The sequence below is a fragment of the Panthera leo genome, chromosome B3 (assembly GCF_018350215.1).
Source record: "Panthera leo isolate Ple1 chromosome B3, P.leo_Ple1_pat1.1, whole genome shotgun sequence".
Classification (NCBI taxonomy): Eukaryota; Metazoa; Chordata; class Mammalia; order Carnivora; family Felidae; genus Panthera; species Panthera leo.
In genome coordinates, this window is record NC_056684.1 from 71,827,216 (window position 1) to 71,849,952 (window position 22,737).

Consider the following 22,737-nt stretch of genomic DNA (forward strand, 5'->3'; position numbering starts at 1 on the left):
GGGTGTACTCTTAATCCCCTTCACTTGTTTCACTCATCCCCGCCCCCCCAACCCCGCACCTCCCCTCAGGTAACCATCAGTTTGTTTTTTATACTTAAGAGTCCGATTTTTTGGTTTGTCTCTGTTTTTTCCTTTGTTTTGCTTCTTAAATTCCACACATAAGTGAAATCACATGGTATTTGTATTTCTCTGACTGACATATTTGGCTTAGCATAATATTCTCTAGATCCATTCACAGTGGCTGCACCAGTTTGCATTCCCACCAACAGTGCACAAGGATTCCTTTTTCTCCACATCCTTGCCACCACTTGTTGTTTCTTGTGTTTTTTATTTTAGCCACTCCGAAAGGTATGAGGTGATATCTCACTGTGGTTCTTTTTTTAATGTTTGTTTATTTTTGAGAGAGAGGGAGAGAGAGCATGTGTGCTCGAGTGGAAGAGGGGCAGAGAGAGAAAGACAGAGGATCTGAAGCAGGCTCCACGGTGAAAGCAGAGAGCCCGACGTGGGGCTCGAACTCACAAACTGTGAGATCATGACCTGAGCCAAAGCCAGACACTTTACTCACTGAGCCACCCAGGTGCCCTCTCACTGTGGCTTTCATTCGCATTGATAATGAGTGATTTTGAGCATCTTTTCATGAGTCTGTTGACAATCTGTATCTCTGCTCTGGAGAAATGTTTGTCCGTGTCTTCGCATTTTTTAATTAGATTATTTGTTTTTTGGGTGTTGAGTTATATCAGTTCTTTATAAATTTCAGATACTAACCCTCTACTGGATATGTCATTTGCAAATGTTTTCTCCCATTCGGTAGGTTGCCTTTTAGTTTTGTGGATTATTTCCTTTGCTGTGCAGAGACTTTTTATTTTGATGTATTTCCAATAGCTAATTTTTAATTTTATTTCACTCGCCTTAAGAGACTCGATCTAGAAAAATGTCACTATGGCCGATGTCAGAGAAATTACTGCCTGTGCTCTCTTCTAGGATACTTAGTTTCAGGTCTCACATTTAGGTCCTTAATCCATTTTGAATTTGTTTTTGAGTATGATGTAAGAAAGTCCAGTTTCATTCTTTTGCATGTAGCCGTCCAGTTTTCCCAACACCATTTGTTGAAGAGACCGTCTTTTTTCCAATTGCATATTCTTGCCTCCTTTGTCAAAGATTAATCAACCATATAATCTTATGTTTGTTTCTGGGTTTTCTATTATGTTCCATTGATCTATATGTCTGTTTTGATGCCAGTACCATACTCATCTGATTACTATAGCTTTGTAGTATATCTTGACATCTAGGAGATTGTGATGCCTCCAGCTTTGTTTTTCTTTTTCAAGATCGTTATGCCTATTTGGGGTCTTTGTGGTTCCATACAAATTTTAGGGTTGTTTGTTCTACTTCTGTGAATAGTGCTGTTGGTATTTTGATATGTATTGCATTAAATCTGTGGATTGCATTGGGTAGTGTGGACATTTTAACAATATTTGTTCTTCCAGTCCATGAACATGGAATATTTTCCAATTCTTTCCATTTATTTGTGTGGTCTTCAATTATTTTCATCAATGTTTTATAGTTTTCAGAGTATAGGTCTTTCATCTCCTTGGTTAAACTTATTCCTAAGTATTTTATTATTTTTGGTGCAATTGTAAATGGGATTGCTTTCTTAATTTCTCTTTCTCTTGCTTCGTTATTAATGGATAGACATGCAACAGATTTCTGCACATTGATTTTGTTTCCTGTGACTTACTAAATTCATTTATCAATTCTAGTAAGTTTTTTGGTGGAGTCTTTAGTGTTTTCTAGTTATGTATCATGTCATCTGCAAATAGTGAAAGGTTTACTTCTTCCTTATCAATTTGGATGCTTTTTACTCCTTTTTCTTGTCTGATTGCTGTGGCTAGGACTTCCAGTACTGTGTTGAATAAATGTGGTGGGAGTGGACATCCTTGTCTTGTTTCTGGTCTTAAAGGGAAAGCTCTCAGTTTTTCACCATTGAATATGATGTTAGCTGTGGGCTTTCCACATACAGCCTTTATTATGTTGAGGAATGTTCCCTCTAAACCTATTTTGTTGAGGGGTTTTATCATGAATGGATATTGTACTCTGTCAAATGCTTTTTCTGCATCTATTAAAATGATCATATGATCTTTATCCTTTTTTTATTGATGTGATATATCACATCGATTGATTTGCAAATATTGAACCACGCTGGTATCCTGGAAGTAAATCCCACTTGATGGTGGTGGGTGATTTTTTACATGTATTGTTGGATTTGGTTTGTCAATATTTTGTTGGGGATTTTTGCAATTATGCTTATCAGAGATATTGGCCTGTAGTTCTCTTTTTTGTAATGTTTTTATCTGGTTTTGGTATTGGGGTAATGCTGGCCTTGTGTAATAAGTTTTGAAGTTTTCCTTCCTCTTCTATTTTTTGGAATAGTTTGAGAAGAATAGGTATTAATTCTTCTTTAAATGTTTGGTAGAATTCACCTGTGAAGCCATCTTGACCTGAAGTTTTATTTGTTGGGAGTTTTTAAATTATTATTATTGATTCAATTTCATTGCTGGTAATCAGTTGTTTCAAATTTTCAAGTTCTTCTTGAATCAGTTTTGGGAACTTAGGTTTCTAGGAATTTGTCCATTTCTTCTAGGTTGTCCAATTGGTTGGCATATAATCTTTCATAATATTCTCTTACAATCCTTTGTATTTCTGTGGTGTTGGTTATTTTTTCTCCTCTTTCACTTCTGATTTTGTTTATTTGAGTCTTTTTTTTATGAGTCTGGCTAACATTTATCAATTTTGTTCATCTTTTCAAAGAACCAGCTCTTGGTTTATTGATCCATTCTATTGGCTTTTTTAGTTTCTATTTCTTTAATTTCTGCTTTAATCTTTATTATTTTCTTGCTTCTACTGGTTTTGAATTTTGTTTTTTCTTCTCTTTCTAGCTCCTTTAGGTATAATGTTAGGGATTTTTTTATGTTTATTTATTTTTGAGAGAGAAAGAGAGAGCGTAAACAGGGTAGCCACAGAAAGAGAGAGAGAGAGAGAGAGACACAGAATCTGAAGCAGGCTTCAGGTTCCGAGCTGTCAGCACAGAGCCTGATGTGGGGCTCAAACTCATGAACCATGAGATCATGACCTACGCTGAAGTCAGAGGCTCAACCGACTGAGCCACCCAGGTGCCCCAGGACGGTTTTTGGGTTTTTTTGTTTTTTTTTTTTTGTTTTTTTTTTTTTTGAGATTTTTCTTGTTTCTTGAGTTAGGCCTGTAGTGTTATAAACTTTGCTCTTAGAACAGCTTTTGCTGTATCCCAAAGATTTTGGACCATTGTATTTTCATTTGTCTACATGTATTTTTTTATTTCCTCTCTGATTTCTTGGTTAACCCATTCATTGTTTAGTAGCATGTTATTTAACTTCCATGTATCTGTGCTCTTTGCAGATTTTTTTCACGTGGTTGATTTCTAGTTTCATAGTATTGTGGTCAGAAAAGATGCATGGGGGGGAACCTGGGTGGCTCAGTTGGTTAAGCGTCCAACTTTGGCTCAGGTCATGATCTCACTGTTCATGAATTCAAGCCCCGCATCGGGCTCTGTGCTGACAGCTCAGAGCCTGGAGCCTGCTTTGGATTTTGTGTCTCCCTCTCTCTCTGCCCCTCCCCCACTTGTGCTCTGTCTCTCTCCATCTCTCAAAGGTGAATAAACGTTAAAAAAAAATTAGAAAAGATGCATGGTATGACTTAGTCTGTCTGAATTTGTTTAGACTTGTTTTGTGGCCTACAATGGAGACTGATCCATGTGCACTAGGAAAGAATGTGTATTCTGTTGTTTTAGGATAGAATGTTCTGAATGTATCTGTTAAATCCATCTGGTCCAATGTGTCATTCAAAGCCACTGTTTCTTTGTTGACTTTCTGTTGGATGGTCTATCCGTTGAAATAAGTGGGGTTATGCATATGATTTTAAAATGTCAAATGGGGTGCCTGCGTGACCCAGTTGGTTAAGTGTCCACCTCTTGATCTCAGCTCAGGTCTTGATCTCAGGATTGTGAGTTCAAGCCCCACTTTGGGCTCTGTGCAGGGCATGGAGCCTTCTTAAAAATCTATCTATCTATTTAAGAGAGAAAGAGAACATGAGTTGGGGAGGGGCAAAGGGAGCAAGACTCTTAAGCAGGCTCCATGCCCAGCACCAAGCCAGGCTCCCTCTCACAGATGTGAGATCATGGCTTGAGCTGAAATCAAGAGTCAGACGCTTAATTGACTGAGCCACCCAGGCACCCCACAAATAGGCCTACAGAGATTTTTAATTAAACAGTTCCTTTTTCTTTTCTTTTCTTTTCTTTTTTTTTTTTTCAGAGGAGAAGACAGGGAACAGTTCCTTTTTCTATCCCTTCTCCACGAACCACTCCCTATCATCCCCCATCCTCTTTGGTCCACCACACCTCTTTTCACTTTGTCTGCTATTTCTTGTTATTTAATTCCATGTTTCTTAGGAATGTTTCTATTGCAATTTCCTGACTCACCAATTTTAGGTATTATCTCCTGACTTCCTATCTTGGCACATCAAATTTCTCTCTTATACCCATGTCCCCTTCCTCCCATATACTTGGATCATAACTTTCATTTAATCCAGTCTTAATATTATGGATATTAATTCTTGAAGAGCCAAGTAGTTTGCCATGGTTATATTTCCTTTCTTGTTTGTTATTTTGTTTGTCCCAATTTTTCATTTGCTTTATTTTCATTGTGCCTATTCTCATTCTTTTCACATCCTCCAACAGCCTTTCCAAGTTTTCAAATAATCAAACCTGTCAAACAACGTATCAGTTTTCTTTTCTTTGAAGACCTCTCTTCAGCCCACTGTTCATTCAGCTATTATGCTACTGCTGCCATTTGGAGCAGTCTCCTGGGTCCTGTTTTGTCCTCTGATTCACTTTTATAATTTCTGTAAATGTTTGTTTATTTTTGAGAGAGAGAGAGACCGAGTGCAAGTGGGAGAGGGGCAGAGAGAGACGGAGACACAGAATTGAAGCAGGTTCCAGGCTCTAAGCTGTCAGCACAGAGCCTGATGCAGGGCTCAAACTCAAGAACCGCAAGATCATAACCTGAGCTGCAGTTAGACGCTTAACCGACTGAGTCACCCAGGGACCCCACACTTTTATATTTTAATGGATCATATTTTACAGTATCTTTTAAAGAAAGAGTACATTGGAAGGAAATATTCTGAGAACATCATGTATGAAATCTCTTTATTCTGCATGTATATTCAATTGATAATTAGACCAAGTATAGAAATCTATTTCGAAAACATTTTTATTCAGAATTTCAAAGCAGTTGGTCCATAGTCTTCTAGATCCAGGCCAAGAGCCTAACCTTTGTATGAAAACTACCACTACCTGCCTATAAAACTTTAACATTTTATCTTTATCATTAGTGTTCTTAAATTTCAGAATAATGTGTATATTTTTCTTTTAATTATTCTGGCCATTCAAGGGGCTCTTTCAATCTGGAAGCTTGTGGCTTTTAGTTCTGGGAAATTTTATTGCATTTCTGTGATAATTTTGACCCCAGCATTTTCTCATTTTTCTAGTAGAGTTTTGGATCTTCCAACTTGATACTCTAAATTTCTCATTTTCTTCCTGTAATTCTACCTCTGCTTTTTCTTTCTATTCTTGGGAAATTTCTTTAATTTTTAAAAATATTTTATTTTTAGTAATTTCTACACCCAATGTGGGGCTCGAACTCACAACCCTGAGATCAAGAGTCTCTACCAACTGAGCCAGCTAGGTGCCCCCTCAAATTTCCTTAATTTTATCTTCCAGTCATTGAGTATTTATTTTAAATTTCTGCCAGCTGTCTGTTGTTCTCTATTCCTTCTCCTCCTCCTCCTGCTGCTGCTGCTTCTGCTTCTTCTTCTTCTTCTTCCTCTAAGTATATGCTGCCCTTATATGAGGTAGAAGTTTATTTCTTGTATAAAGTGGATTCTGAGGGGCACAGTCCAGGGCTGAGGATATGTGATACTCTTAGGGTCCAAACTACTACCCTGCTTTTGATCATCCTCGTGCCTGTATTCCATCCTTTTGGTGACCCTGACCCTCTTAATGGCCATCAGGGCAAGGAGGAATGCCTCACACTTGAGCCTGTTAAGCATGTTTCCCACAACACAATAGCCAGCACTGAATCGTGTAGCCAAACCTCACTAAAATAGAGGCTGGAAAACATAAGCTAATTTATTTGATGCCGTAGCATTCCCATATAAAAATGAGGAGGAAGGGGAGAATGGGTGTTGAGACAGGCATCTTGAGTTGAACCTGCTACAAAACTCAAATCTCTAGGTGGCCCTAAAAAATCAATCTCCTTGGGGCACCTGCATGCCTCAGTCAGTTAAATGTCTGACTCTTGATTTCAGCTCAGGTCATGATCTCACACTTCATGGGATTGAGCCTAGTGTCAGGCTCTGTCCTGGCAGCATGGAATCTGCTTGGGATTCTCTCTTCCTCTCTCTGCCCCTCCCCTGCTCACATGTGTGTGTGTGTGTGTACGCACGCACACACACACACCCACACACATACACACTGTCTCTCTCAAAATAAATGAACAAACATTAAAAAAAAATCAGTTTCTAGGATTCTCCCAGCTGTAGAGTGGTGGGAGCACATTTACCTTGGCATATGGCAGAACAGCTTTCAGTGCAAATCATAAGGCGTCCTTTATACCAGGGTTGACAAACTTTTTCTTGAAGGCCCAGATAGTAAATGTTTTAGGCTTTGTGAGCCAAATGGTCTCTGTCACACCTTTTCAACTCTATCATTGTGGTGGGAAAGCCTCCCCAGATAATATGTAAACAAATAGGCATTGGCTGTATTCAGTAAAACTTTATTTACCAAAACAGGTAGCTGGCCCAAGAGCCTCACCTTGCCAACCTCTTATTTTTTAACTAAAACAAAAAAAAAAAAAAAAAAAAATTTTAATTTTTTTTTTTTGTTTGTTTTTTGTTTTGTTTTGTTTTTTGAGAGAGAGAGAGAGCAGGGGAGGGGCAGAAAGAGAGGGAGACACAGAATCTGAAGCAGGCTCCAGGCGCTGAGCTGTCAGCACAGAGCCCAACACAGGGCTTGAACTCACGAATCACAAGATCATGACCTGAGCCAAAGTTGAACGCTTAACCAACTGAGCCACCCAGGAACCCCAGCCAACCTCTGTTTTATATCTCAGTTTTCCATATACCACTTAATGAAAGTCTTAGTGCCCAAATAGCAACAGTACATGATTCTTGACTTTTTTCCCCTCTTATCCTTAATACAGTGATAGACCTGGACCCACTGGAGCAAAAAGGCCGAAGGCAATTTCTGTTCACCATGCTGAATGCACAAGATCCCGAACAAAGACAGTAAGTATCTGCTTTCCACTTTGAAAGAAGGGAGATATTATCCATTCAGGAAGTCAGGAGTTTTGTGCTGATATTGCATATTTTAATAACTTCCTTCATATTAATTTTCTCAGTGTATTTTTTATCTACTTGGATCTAATTTAGGTTTGTGACTACCTGATAAATTATATAATCTCATAGGTTTAATTCATTTCTCACCCATGCCAGCCCCTGGGAAGCACTATTTCTGTGGCAGCAACTACTTGAATACTAGCAGTGCCCTATGTGGAGTGGCCAAAACACTTTTTTTTTGAACTGTCCTTTTTGGTTTTATGTTTTTTCTTTTTTTTAATGCTTATTTATTTATTTTTAAGAGAGAGAGAGAGAACAGGCAGAGGAAAGGTAGAGAGAGAGGGGGAGACACAGAATCCGAAGCAGGCTCTAGGCTCTGAGCTGTCAGCACAGAGGCCGATGGGGGGCTTGAACTCAGGAACTGTGAGATCATGACCTGAGCCGAAGTTGGACACTTAACCGACTGAGCCACCCAGGTGCTCCTGTTTTTTCTTTTAAAGAGAGAGAGGGAGCATGAGCAGGGAGAAGGGCAGAGGGAGATAAAGACAGAATCTCAAGCAGGCTCCATGCTCAGCACAGAACCTGATGAGGGGCTTGATCCCACTACCCTGGTATCACAACCTGAGCTGAGATCAAGAGTCAGACACTCAACCGGCTGAACCACCCAGGCGCCCCTGGAAAAAAACACTTTGACATTCTCAGAAAATTTGATTTATTTCTCACAAACACGGTACCATTGCTAGCTTACCAAATATTATGTCTTTATAATATTAATTTCATATTTATATTTTAAAAATCATTACAGGATTACTTTGATGTAACTGGAGTCAATCTTAGGCCTACTACCAATTTTAGGAAGATGTCCTTTTTATTCATATGAGATGAAGAGGCCTCCATTTAGAGGTTCCAGATGAAATGCACAGGACATACTTCTAAGAAAATTATGCATTGTTTAGCTGAAATTTGAAATTCAAATTTAAGTGGGCATCTGTTTTTGTTTGTTTGTTTGTTTGTTTGTTTTTTGGCAAGACCCAGCAATGCTGCCTCCTTTTCAAGTATGTGGGTAAGAAATAATACAGGGCTGGTGTTTTAGCCCAATAAATTTGTTTAATTTGCATTTACTTTGTCTCCAGTTAGTCATAGAAAGGATTGACAAAGGAGCCACTGAAATAAACAGTGAGTCTGACTTCAATGTCATTGTGGACTTAAACAGCAGCTTATTAGTAACTTTTGGGAATGGAAAGCATTTTGGTTGTTCCCCTTCTGCATCAGTGTTAAATTTAGCTATTTCATTTCTTTGTTCTCTCTCAGCATTCTTAGAATACTCCCTCCCTTCATTGCCTTACAGTGGTAGTCTCTTTCTTTTCTTTTTGTACTCAACTTTTCTACTCAATTTTAGATTTCAGTTGATTTTACCTTTCTTTTTGCCAGTGTCGTGCAGTGGACAGAACATTGGCTTTGTAACCAGACAGACTTGGTTTTGAATCCTGACTCTTCTGCTTACTAGCTCTCTGATGGTCGAATTTTATTTAACTTGAAGGCTCCTTTGAGGATACAATTGAAATAACATAGTTTATCTAAAGCACTTGGTATTGTGGCCTGTATGTAGTAATGCTGGTTAACATCCCTTTCCTGGGAAAATTGGGGTCCGGAGTCAGCATTATCTCTTCTGTATATCAGTAAGGGTACAGAATATCAGTAAGGATCCAGAAACATCCTCACATATGAATGTTGCTTAAAGGGCTAAGAATGTATCATTTTGGTGGTGCCTGGCATGCATCTCACAACTCTTGATCTCGGGGTCATGAGTTCATGCCCCACATTGGGAGTAGAGCTTCAGAAAAAAATAAAAAGAATGTGTCATTTTTGGAATTTCTTTTTGTTAGCTCAATCATGCTTAGCTGTGATTTTAAGAGCTTGAATTTTTAGCCTTAGTCTTGCCCCTTAGCACTATTAGCCATCAGTATTTGCTTTTAAAAAATTAATAGGGATACAGAATGTCCAGAATAGGCAAACCCAGAGAGATGGAAAGTGGATTTGTGGTTTCCTGGAGCTGAGGGGAGAACGGGATGCAGCTGCTTGGTGCCTCTCGGATTTCTTCTTGAGGGGATGAGCACGGTTTGGAATTAGACAGTGGTGACAGTTGGGCAACAACATGAATTTACGAGAACACACTGAATTGTACACTTCAAAGTGGTTAAAACAGCGAATTTATGCATGAATTTTATCTCAAATAATTGAATAGGTACTAGTTTCTAGAATTAAGCATCCTTCCTCACTAGGCCAAGTCAAGGTAATAATGATTGCTGTTGACCACTCACTGCTTGCGAGGCAGGGCTGTGTGCCCTCTGGAGTCCTGTTCCCAGATTTGCAATTCTTAAGGAATATGCTTTCACTTTCACAAAATGTATTGTTTTGTAATTCTGTATTCTTTCTGTTTTCCTTTATTCGGGCTTGATACCCAACTTTTATTTAAAAACCTAAAAACTCTTCTTCTCCTATAATGTTGGTTTTTGCGCAAACACCTGCACTGCCCGTATCAGATCTTTCATCAGAGTTGTAAACTATCTTGAAAGGCATTCTATCCCAACAGTTTGGAGTCAACTTGATATAGATTATCTTGAGTCTTAGTTCTGTCTTCTCCAGGCCTGTTGTTGCTTTAAAATACACCAACTCCTTACTCTTCTGCCATTACAGTCTTGTAAAATGGAGGCAAGGGAAAAATGATTGAGGGAAAACATTGTATAATTTATGATTACGGTTATCTTTATATATGTATTTTAAGCCTTAGGGTATCGGTAGTACTGAGTTAAATGGAATTTTTTTCTCCTTTAGTTTAAAGTTTACAGTGGTAAGCGATCCTATGGACGAGGAAAAGAAAGAATGTCAAGAAGTGGGATATGCGTTTCTGGAACTGTGGCAGATCATGGAGTCGGGAAGAGACCTTGTAGAGCAAGAGCTAGACAGTGAGTAATACCTTGTCATGCTTCTCAGCTTCAATTATTGCTAAGGAAATCAGCCTAATCATGAATACTTTTCCTGATTTACCTTCGGTATGTAATTACCGTTATGAAGTGGATGATACAAACTGGATCCAACTCCCTATGGCTCTACTTTTTCCAGAAATGAAAGTAGTCACTTGTGTATTTTAGCCCATGTACCTCATGACAATTAGAATACAATCTATTAGGAATCCCCAGTGTTTGAAATGAGGGAATTTTGAAAAGACAAGTACAATTTCCATCAAATTTAAAGATCAGAATGCCTGATTTCTCTTAAGCATGTGAGGTTTGTAAAGACAGCTGATACCCTCCGCTTTTAATGTGTGACCTTGCACACTGTCTCTTCAGCAGACACCAACTCTCCTGCTACCTCATGCCTCATGGTATTTCTTACCAAGTCTTGACCATACGGCTTTGGAAATGTCTTGACTGCATCCCCACTACTGTAATAGTTTTCTTTTTTTAAAGTTTATGTAGTTTTGAGAGAGAGAGAGAGAGAGAGCACGAGCACAAGCTGGGGGGGCGGGGAGCCCAGACAGAGGGAGACAGAGGAGAAGTGGGCTCCTTGCTGATAGCAGAATGTCCGATGTAGGGCTCGAACTCAAACCGTGAGATCATGACCTGAGCCAAAGCCGGACACTTAACTGACTGAACCATCCAGGCGTCCCCGTAATAGTTTTCTAAACTGGTCTCTCTGCCACTGGTTTCTTCCACCCCATTTCCATCTGCTATAGCGTTTCTGTACAAAAAGTTTGTACAGAACTTCTCTGTACACCACATTCTTCTTAAATCCATTTTCAACATTGTTTGCTGTTAAGACTGGCACAGTTTTAAAAATATTTTCATTTGAATGCCTTTACGTGGGCCCTACTCCATCCAGTCCCCACTGCTCTCTTACTGTATATACCTGGGGATTTCACGCATTTACCGTATCTGCTAGGCTGTAGTGGGCACTTAAAATCACACACTACACCAGTGGTTTTCAAATTTCCAGTCATAATCAAGTAATGGGTGGTGATATTAAATGAGTAAGTCATGACCAGAATTGGGAGTGGGGAGACTGTAGAAAATATCAGAGAGCATGGCATATAGATTAAGTATTTTGTGACACTTTCTTAACGTACGTTATGTATTGAATCATGATCTAAAATTTTTATTAATTATAATAAAAAAATTGAGGAATACTCTTCAGACCAGGGGTTACAAAGTTCAAACTAGCTGGTAGACAAGATTCTTCATTATATTCCTCTAGTACCTTTCCAACTGAGGTACCGGGCAAGCGGTGTGACCTGTCTATGCCTGTGTCCTCAACTGTAAGATGAGAATAGCAGTCGCGTCCTCATAGGGATGTCACAAGGATGGAAGGAATTCTCTGAGGGTCGAGGGAGAAGAATGTTCGGGACAGCAGAAGCTTGCTGGGCACATGGCGAGTGGGGTCTTTCAGCGGTTTTCCAACTTGGACCTCTGAGTTCTATTCCCGTCCCCATTCCCTGACATGCAGCGCTCTTCCTGACTTCTCTGCCCTTTGCATGTAAGGAAAATCCCCCTGGTCGTGACCTCAGAATTTCTAAAGCCAATGAATGTGTCTCGATTATTTTGACAGAAAAATTTACAGTAATTTCCTTGTTATGGCTATCCTTCCACTCAGGCTTTAATCCTATTGGTCTGATTTTAAAAACAAAACATTGCTGTCCAGCCCTGCAGCTCCCTTCCCTCTGAGCACGTTAAAACTCGGCTCCGTGCAAATTGTCCTGAGTGGTAAGTCAGTGCAGTGCTGTTTTGGCACCTCCTGCACTGTTCAATTAAGGTCAAGTTTTCATCCACTTAATTGACTCTGTTCTTACCAATTTTCCGATTGTCAAATCCAGTTGGTTTCCTTATTCATCCTGCTTGACCTTTCTAAATTTCTATTATTATTGCTCATTCTCCTTTTTAAACTCCATTCTCCCTTGTTTTAGGCCGTTTCAACTTTCTGTATCATCCTGTGGGGGATCCTTCTGTTTCTTTACAGCTTCTTCCTGGGTTTGAATGTTGGGATTCTCCTGGTTCAATTTGTGGCCTTTTCTCCACACACCCTCCCCCTGGGGGTTTGCATTCACTCCTGGGGTTTTAATCTAAAAATGATCTCAAATCTAGGTTACCAGTCTAGATTTTATTTAAAATCTAGTAGACCAAGTCACTACTTCTCTGTTCTCATAGTACCCAAAATTTGCCTTGAATACAACTTTGTACCTTGCATTCCTTCTTACCTACCATCCAGTTATCCAAGTTAGAATGGTCATCCTGGATTTGGACCTACTCCTCTCTCCCAGGATTTCATCACAAAATTTTATTTTTTACTTTTTTTTTTAATTTAGTTTGAGATAGGGGTGCCCAGGTGGCTCAATCAGTTAAGTGTTCGACTTCAGCTCAGGTCATGATCTCGTGGCTCGTGAGTTCGAGCCCCAACACTGACAGCTCAGAGCCTGGAGCCTGCTTGGGATTCTGTGTCTCCCTCTCTCTCTGGCCCTCCCTGGCTTGTGCTCTCTCTCTCAAAGAATAAACAAACATTAAAAACAATTAAATTGTTTTGAGAGTGAGCACACACAAGAGAGCAGGAGTGGGGGAGAGGCAGAGAGAGAGAATCCCAAGCAGGCTCCACACCATCAGCACAGAGCCCAACACAGGGCTTGAATCCACAAACCATGAGATCATGACCTGAGCTGAAATCAAGAGTTGGACACTTCACTGAGCCACCCAGGAGCCCCTATTTTTAGCTCTTAAACGTTCTGAATCTGCCCTTCTCTCTCCACCGTTATACTTCAGACCCCTTCATTTCTCTCCTGTATTGCTACAGCAGCCTCATAACTACCCTCCCTGATACACTCATGCTCCCAGTTATAGTCTCCAAATAACGGTGAGAACTAGAACTCAAAAATCACTACGTCTAGGACACCAGTTAAAATCACGTTCCTCACAAGACAGGCCTTTATGGTTGGGCCCCTGCTTATCTACGCGGCTTCGCTCCTACCACTTCTCGCACCTTTCCGAACTCCTTGTGTTCTCGTGTCTTGGCCCGCGCTCGGAAGAGCTTACTTTCTAGATTCAGTTCAGGGATCGTCTCCAGACCACCTCTTCTACTTCCTCCACGCCGGCCAGGGTGGGTGCCGCTTCCGTGCGTCCACAAAGCACCTTGAGTTTTCATCGCAGCCCCCCTCACCCCCACCCTGTACTGTGCTGGGAGGGCCTCACCCTCCTTCCCTTCCACTAGGTCGAGCCCCAAGGAGGAACTTCAGTGCCACCGCCGCCTGCCACGGCACACTGCAGGTATGTAAGTGCTTTTTAACTGAATGATGCTGCCGCCTGACAGGCTTCCTTTTCTTTTCCCGACAGTTGTCAGCCCTGAAGATCAGGCCACCCGGATAGGAAGGCTGAAGGTGTCCCTTCAAGCTGCCGCCGCCCTCGACGCCATTTACAAGGAGATGACAGAAGTTACACTTTCGTGATGGAGCAAGTACTATTCCGTTCTAAACTCTCTGAGGGAACCGCAGTAAAAAGTCTCTTATAAAGTAACTTGCTATGCCGTGAATTTGGTTTACTGTGATGTCTGGTCTTTCCACCTAATGACGAAAGCTTAGAACCAAGTTACTTTTTGTGACCCTCACTGGATAAACGCATTATTCTCCAAGGTCTTAGCGCTCTCACGGGTGAGAAGAGGACCTGCCCTCAGGAACTGCGAAAGGACGGTCACAAAAGGTGACTTTACAAAAACAAAACAACAACAAAAAAAACCACAGTTTATTTATCTTTTAGTTCTTCCAAAATTGAAAATATCAAGTCCTACTGCTAAGGAGAAAAAAAACAAACAAACAAAATCCGAGACCCCTCCCCCCCTCTTCTCTTAAGGTCACAGAACACAGGAGGAACTGCAGCGGGACAGGTGGGTACAGAGAACCGGGAGGGGGAGGGTGGCAAGATAAACTCCCCGAATACTTAAAAAGCTGTTCGACAGAAACTGTGATAAATACAGGACAATGCAAGACAAGTAAAAATAAGGAGCAGCAGTGACGAGAGGCTGTGTTGTAGACGTGGCCTCCCTTCCTCTTCTCTTTTCTCATCAGGGTATTCTAGGCCCAAGGCATGACCTGCCCCTTCCAGATCTAAATGTTGATTCCTCTGAGCCTCCTCCTAGATTTCACTAGAAGCAGTGTTGTGAGGCACGACCATTCTTCCTCAGACACATCAGAAAAGGACCAGTGGTGACTTTGCTTCTACCATTGTACCCTGTGTGAATTTGTAAGGAGGATGAAACCGAGCCAGGGGGTGTCCCTGCTTCTTGTCTTCCAAGGCAGCAGAAACACCTCTATCGGCACGAGGCAAACAGGCAGGAAAACTCAGGTGGAGGTACCGGCCCGATCTGCCCTCACTAGCTCAAGTTGTATGGTTTATCACAACTATCAGCAAATTCCAAGAACCTTTTCTTGAGCACTGCAAAGATGGAACTTAAAAGAGATGTGAGGAAGGTCATGGCAGTGGGGCAGGATGGAGGACTGAATCTGCTGGTCAAGAACCATGGTACAGGTAGTTAGGGGTCACCTCGTACCAATGTCTTGGAAACATAGCTTTGAGACATCAAAGAGTAAGATGTCAGAAGCCATCGATGTCCTGGCGGAAGGTGACAGGAAGAGAGAGGAATGAAACGGTATTTATCAACAGCGGAAGCCTCTGCCCTTCTTCAAGAACACCTCCTCCCTTGCCATCTGGATGGGGCCACTGGCACGTGTCCTGGTGGGCCTGGAATTCCCCGAGTAGATTGGTCCACACAAATGGCCCCCTAAACCCATAAACACAAATGGCAAAACTTCAAAAGGAAAAAAAAAAAAAAGGAAAAATACAGTTTCTATGTCATGTAAAATTTGTAGGGGTTGGCTGGATAAAGAATGGAGCTGAGGACCAGAGTTCAGAAGTTACTTCCTCTTTTTCTTGGGGGGTGCAGAGCTGTGTCTGGAACCACGGTTAGAGCCACGGCCTGAGCTGTGCACAGATGCCTTCCTCTTCCGGCTCATACTTCGACTCTGTTCTTCTTCTTCCTCGTAACGACTTTCACGGTCCGCTGAACAGGAGAAAAGAGGCATTACTAGTTAGCTACAGGGTAACTTTGGTACCTAACAGTACTTAATAGCATGAAGTAACACAGGGAATGTCCTCTGGAGTCAAGTATGTTTTAATCTCAGTCACGTATAAGTTGTGTGATCTCAGGCAAGTACTTAACTTTCCTGAGCCTTGGTTTATGTTATTTACACAACAGAAAATTGTTCTAGGATTAAATAAGGTAGCCTATGCAAAGTACGGATCCCGATGCTTGGGGTCCAGTAGATAGTGTTCCCCTTTCACCTTTAACTGCTATCTAGCATTTGGTTTCAGAGTAACTAAACCACTATTACAAAAACCTCCCTAACCTGGAAGAGGCCCAGAAAGTTTGACTATTATAGGACTTAGACTTGGAAACTGAATAGCCTAATTCTTCCAAAACTATGTGGCTATCATAGCTACAGGCCCACTGCGGCTGTGAGCAGATGAAGAATGACAGAGTCACGTCACTTGGAGGGTATGGACACATTCCAGAACTCATTTGCTTGTCTGGCTGATGAACTTGGAGCTATAGCTCCCCATCAGTTTCACAGTGTTCTTTTGGTACTCTTCTTAGGCCAAAAAAAATCTCAAAATACTAAAATCCATTAGAAATTTGTGCTTCAAAAATAACAAAGTTTACCTTTTCGGGCTTCTTCCTCCAGTTCATCCCAATCCTTTCCACTCTCTTCTTCACTGCCTAATGATTCCTTGGAATAGTCTGGAATAAAATTAAGCATTAGTCATTAGACAGGAATGGAATGACAGAATTCTTCCCTCCTTTATGGGGTCCAGAAATGATAGATTAGAAAGCCATGAAACATTTTCCCTATAGAGACTAACCTGATTCTTCAGCTTCTGATGAATAATCTTCATCACTATCCTCCTCCTCCTCTTCATAGTCGTCTTCTGAAGGATTGAAAGTCTCATCTTCGATTTCAGACTCTGAATCCCCTTCCTCAGCATCACTCCCCTGGTGAGTTACAGTTGGAGAGCATAATACTATTTACTCGGTTCTTTTTTTGACCTTCACTTTATTAACCTAATTCAACCCACCTAGCACCCCAGCATTATTTCCATATTACATGAAAAAAACCCGAAAAACCTGAGTGACCAAAAGATAAATAGGACTAATTTATAATTACTAGTAAGGTGCGATTACTAAATATCTAGTTTGTATTTCTTAAAAATTCACTTCATCCTTCCTCACCCAGGAAAATTAACCAGAGATACTCACGGAAATAATGCATTATGCAGAGGTGGGAGAATCATTTTTTAGAAAAACAATTTTTGCAAAATGCCCTAAACTTACACCTGAAACTATTATTACACTGTATGTTAATTATACTTCAGTCAAAAAAACCAAGAACTCAAAATGCCCTGAAGAATTTTTTCCCAATACTAAGAGTCTCCTTAAAAGAACAATTTTGCAATTTCAAAGAAATCTCTGTGGCTACCAGTCTCCAATTAATTTATCAGCTACCTGTAAAACTAACTAGGAGAACAGCACAGTAATACTAAGCTCCCATTTGATCTGGTCCTGTACGTACTACTTCTGTAGCATTTCCTAGCAGCCTGATGGTAATGGGCAACACTATGTACCGGAAAAGAAACCCCACACTCACGCACCTCACCCTCAGGTTCTAGGAAAGACCAGCCACCTTGTTCGAAGAAGCCCTCAGGGTCATCAACAATGGTCTTCATGATTTTAGTCCAGTTGAGGGACTGTACTCCTTCTGTGTACTTTAGGTCACAGGAACTAAGAGACAGGACATGAGTCAAAGTCAATCCTCCGTATTTTCCGAGAATGCACTGTGTCCTCTTGCTCATTAGTATCTCTGAAGAGCAGACATTCTCTGTACTAGGCCACCAGAATAGACCCAAATGGCTGATATGTGGACTCCCAGAGACCAGCCCTCATGACAGAGCAGCATTCCGATGGAAGCAAGCTTTGTCCCTCCACAAAGGTCAGCCTCTCCCAGTTTTCCATTTTCTTTCTTAAGCACCAATTTCCCTGTTCCTCCTTTTGGCCTCTCCTCCTCACCTATGCTTTCCCCTGATTCTACCCTTATTTGCAAGTAGTCTCAACTTATAACAACCACTTCTGCGCTTACTTTTCAGCTCTGATCGCACATATGACTGCAGTTAAGAAAAGGCAGCTGGCCCTAGCTTTCCCTCCTCAATCTTCCACTGCTTTCTTATGTATTGTTCATTTGATGCAAGGTATATTCGAAGGTAGGAGTAAGTTTCTTGTTTAGTACCTAAAGTGCTAAGAAAATGTGCAAGTAACTTTCTTTTTTTAAATGTTTGAGAAAGAGCAGGGGAGAGGCAGTGAGAGAGACACAGAATCTGAAGCAGGCTCCAGGCTCTGAGCTGTCAGTGCAGAGCCCGACACAGACACTGAACTAATGAAGGGTGAGATCGTGACCTGAGCCAAAGTTAGATGCTTAACTGACTGGGCCACCGAGGCACCCCTCAAATGACTTCCTTTTTGTCCACTTCTGTTGAGGAAAGCTCAATCAATTCAAGTGGGTGGGAAGGAAGAGAGAAATGAAAAAAACAAAAAACCACAACCAAAAAACCCCAAAAAGAAATGACAATAGTGAGTATCACTAGAAGAAAGCTTCACAAAACCTGAGAACCACTGCCACAAATCCATTATAGGCCTCATCATATACACTGTAACTTGCACATCGGGCCATGATGGACGGAATAACAAAAACTAGATTTACCTTTCCAATTTAAATTACTAGAAAACCAAACAAAATATAAAACAGCTTTCAAACACTGGATAAAAAGAACCATAGGACTGGGGCACGTGGGTAGCTCAGTTGGTTAAGCATCCGACTTTGGCTCAGATCATGATCTTGCGCTTTGTGAGTTCAAGCCCCGAATTGGGCTCTGTGCTTGACGGCTCAGAGCCTGGGGCCTACTTGAGATTCTGTGTCTCCTCCTCTCTCTGTACCTCCCCCATTTGTGATCTGTTTCTGTCTCTTAAAAATAAATAAACCTTTCAAAAAAAAAAAAAAAAAAAAAAAAAAAAGAAGCATAGGACTATAGTCCCCAAAAGGAGGAAACACACAGGGTTTTGTTTTATAACTGCCCTAGTTTTCTGCCTGGAGGCAGTTCCCAGGCTGCTATGTAGGGAGGGGAACCCAATCAGAACCTGAGAGAAAGAGAAGTATTTGGGGATGCTGATACAGCTAGAATTTTTGAAGCTGAGAGTACTGGAGAAGAGAATGACAGAAAAAGCTCTGGAGATGTGCAGAGGGATCCCTTTCAGTCTGTGGCCAAGAACTAATCTGCACATACATGAGAGGAAATTAACCGGAGCTCAGCAAAGAAGCACTGGAAAGCAGTTGGCCACACAATTCCCAGATCTCATACCAAACTGGAAATAGTTCCTGGTCCTACCAGCTTTAACAGAAAGACCTTAAAACACACAGGGAATCAGAGTGCTTAGAAGAGTACTGCCTCAGCGGTGGGCAGATTAGTCCTAGACTAAAAGCTGTTCTGAACCAGCACTAATGACATTTGAGAACAAGTTCTGAAAGATGAAGTGGTATCCAACTCACTTAACTATATCATCGAATGAAGTCTAGAAAAAAATTGTAAAGCCTAGCACCCAGCGTGCCTGGGTGGCTCAGTTGGTGGTTAAGTGTCTGACTCTTGATTTTGCTCAGGTCATGATCTCCTGGTCGTGAGGTGGAGCCTCATGCTGGGCTCTGCACTGTGTGTGGAGCCTGTTTGGGATTCACTCACTCTCTCTCAAAATGAATAATTAAAAAAAAAAATTGGGGTACCTGGATGGCTCAGTCGGCTGAGTGTCTGACTCTTGGTTTTGGCTCAGGTCATGATCTCATGGTTTGTGGGTTTGAGCCCTGCATCAGGCTCTGCACTGACAGCACAAAACCTGCTTGGGACTCTCTTCTGCCCCTCCCCTGCTTGTGCACGCTCTCTCAAAATAAATAAATACATTTGAAAGTAAAAATAAAACCTAGCACCCCAAAATGTGTAGTCACAATGTTTGACAGCCAATCACAAAGTACCAGACATGCAAAAGGGCAGAAGAAAAAAATCAGACAATAGAAATAGACCCAGAAAATACAAAGATGGTAGATGGAAGTATCAGATAATGACGTTAAAAAAAAGCTATTATAAACATGCTCCAAATGTTCAAGAAGGAAGACAGGAACTTGAAGATGCTGAAAAGTGAAGATATGAAATTTGTGTAATTAGTCTCAGAAAAAAAAAAAAAAAAAAAAAGCGGGGGTGGGGGATGGGGATTGAGGAAAGAGCAAAAATATTTGAAGAATAACGGCCAGAACATTTGGGGATGTGATGATCTAAGAAGCCTAATGCACACCAAGCAGAATAATCATTAAAAAAACAAAACAACCCACAATAAAGCAGATAATAAAATGCTAGAAACCGATGACAGAAATACAAAACAAAAACGTCAGCCTGTTCAGAGGTACGAAGATGACAGCAGACACCCAGTAAGCCAGAAAACAATGGAGCAACATCACGTAAGTATTAAAAAAAGACAATTCTATCTACAGTCAGGAAAAACATCTTTCTGAAGTGAAAGGGAAATAAAGACTTAAGAAAAAAGCTGGGAGAATTTGTCACCAGAAAGCCTGCATCTCAAATGCTAAAGGAGGAGGTTTATGAGGCAAAGGAAAATTAAAGGAGTTAGAAGGTTGGAACCACACCATGGAATGAAGAGCACCAGGAATGTACATATGTGAGCAAATTTATCCAAGACTTTTGTTCTCATTTTGTAAACTAAGAGGTAACTGCCTGGGGGCGCCTGGCTGGCTGAGTTGGAAGGGCATGTGACTCTTGATGATCTCAGGGTCCTGAGGTGGAGCCCCATACTGGGTGTAGAGATTACCAAACAAACCAACCAACCCATCATAAACTTAATACACAATCATACAATTAATCCAAGGGTGCCTGGGTGGCTCAGTCGGTTTAGCATCTGACTTTGGCTCAGGTCATGATTTCACGGTTCCTGAGTCTGAGCCCCATGTGGGGCTCTGTGCTGACAAGCGTGGAGCGTGGAGCCTGTTTCAGATTGTGTGTCTCCCTCTTTCTCTGCCCCTTCCCCCCTCCTTGAGCTCTCTCAAAAATAAAAATAAATCCAAAATAAGGCATAAAAAGGAGAAAAGCAACAGAGAACATAGAGGAAAACAAACAGCAAGATGGTAGATTTAAACCCAAACATATTGATAGTTAGCATTAAATGCAAACGGTCTGTTTTCACCAATCCAGTTAAAAGTAAAAATTCTCAAAACAGATTTAAAAAAGTGAGACCCAAATATATATTGTCTTCAGGTAAGGCCCTTTAAACATAAAGTAAGTTAAGAACAGAAAAAAAGACATGTCATGTAAGCACTAACCAAAATAAAGCTCGAAGTCCGTAAGAGTATCGTACCAAGCTGATTTTTGAAACAAGGACTATTATCAGGTATAAGGAAGGACATTTCATAATGATGAAAAAAAAAATCAATAGAATTAAACCACTAGGCAGACTGACCAACAAAAAGAGGAAACAAATTATCACTATCAGGAATAAAAGGGGACACCATTATAAATTGTATAAATGTGAAAGTTGATAACTTAGATTAAAAAGACCAGTTTGCTGACAGACACAAGAAGATTCTAACCTTTATGTAGAATAGCCAATTCTGAAAAGGAACAAAATCAGAAGACTTACACTACATGATTTTAAGACTTACTTTCTATAAAGCTACAATAATTGTTTCAGCGATATAAGGACACACATAGGCCAATGCAACAGAATAGCATCCAAAACTACACCCTCTCCAAATGGTTGTTGGCTTTTTTTTTTTTTAAACAAGATGCCAGGATAATTCAGTTAACTATGGGGTAATCTCTTCACAAATGATACTAGAGTAATTGGCTATATTTGGGCAAAATACAAATCTTGACCCTTATGCTACAGTAAAAAATTAACTCAAAATGGATCACAGACCTAAATGTAAGAACTAAATCTATAAAACTCTAGAAGAAATCAGAAAACTTTGATGATTTCGGGTTAGTCAATTTATTAAACAAGATCTAAAAAGCGCAAATTACAAAAGAAAAAAATAGGTCAAACAGACTTCATGAGAATTTTACACTTCTAGTCTTTAAGATACTTGAGAAATGTAAAGGCATAGAATCTACTGCAAGAAAACATATACAAAACCTATATTTGATGAAGGATTTATAACCAGTCTAAAGAATTCTGACAACTCAGACAAACAATCTGCTTTTTAACATGGACAAAAATATGAAGAGACTTCCTCTAGGATACAGAATGACACATAAGCTCAACATCATCAGTCATCATGGAAATGCAAACTGAAGTCACAATGAGACAGCACTCCACAGCTACTATAATGGCCAACATTAAAAAGAGACAAGGGGAGCCTGGATGGTTCAGTCAGTTGAGAAACCAACTCTTGATTTCGGCTCAGGTCAAGATCCCACAATTGTGAGATCAAGCCCCGCATCGGGCACTGAGCTGGGTGTGGAGCCTGCTTACGATTCTCTCTCTCTTAAGCCCTCTGCCCCTTCCTCATGTATGCACGCTCAAAAAAGTAAAAAAATTAAAAGACCGACAAAGCCACGTGTTAAGATGCACAGCAATTACAGTTCTCAGGTACTGCAGTTTTTCCAGAAAATGATTTGATAGTTTCTTACAAGGTTAAACGTAGAGACTTTACCACAAACCATGCGACCCAGCAGTGCCACACTTAGGTCATCTACTGAAGAAATGAAAACTTACGTTTACACAAAGACCTGTATGTAAGGTTTATAGCAGCTATTCCTAAGAACCCCCAAGTGGAAACAATTAACATTTCTATTAAGGTAAATGAAGTACGGGATATCCGTGCATTGGAACACTCCTCAGTAATAGAAAAGAATACACTACTGATGCACTCAACAACTTGGATAAATTTCAAAAGCATTATGCTAAGTGAAAGATGCAAGATACTTATGTACCAAGATACTTATGATTCCATTTACATGAAATTCTAGAAGACACAAACCACATACTGATAGAAACCAGGGACAGGATTACAGGGAGGGGACCGACTTACATAAAAGTATATGAAGAACTTTTAGGAGTGAAGAAGTGTTCTACATCCTGATTATGATGGTAGATTCGCGACTGTACACATTTATT

General features: G+C 40.6%; 2 protein-coding genes across 2 annotated transcripts in view; one reads left to right on the plus strand and one right to left on the minus strand.

Annotated features, from left to right (window-relative positions):
• The window catches only part of RPGRIP1 (RPGR interacting protein 1), a 47,760-nt gene extending 33,765 nt beyond the window's left edge, over window positions 1-13,995 (plus strand). The window contains 3 exon segments of the mRNA XM_042942650.1: window positions 7,290-7,374; window positions 10,261-10,391; window positions 13,800-13,995. Of these exon segments, the coding sequence (XP_042798584.1) occupies window positions 7,290-7,374; window positions 10,261-10,391; window positions 13,800-13,912 (329 nt within the window). The 3' untranslated portion in view covers window positions 13,913-13,995.
• Window positions 13,775-22,737, minus strand: part of SUPT16H (SPT16 homolog, facilitates chromatin remodeling subunit) — a 39,717-nt gene continuing 30,754 nt past the window's right edge. Inside the window, exons 23-26 of the mRNA XM_042942649.1 lie at window positions 17,166-17,295; window positions 16,380-16,509; window positions 16,180-16,257; window positions 13,775-15,519 (exon numbers count right to left, since the gene is read on the minus strand). Of these exons, the coding sequence (XP_042798583.1) occupies window positions 15,374-15,519; window positions 16,180-16,257; window positions 16,380-16,509; window positions 17,166-17,295 (484 nt within the window). The 3' untranslated portion in view covers window positions 13,775-15,373. The remainder of the gene's footprint in view (window positions 15,520-16,179; window positions 16,258-16,379; window positions 16,510-17,165; window positions 17,296-22,737) is intronic.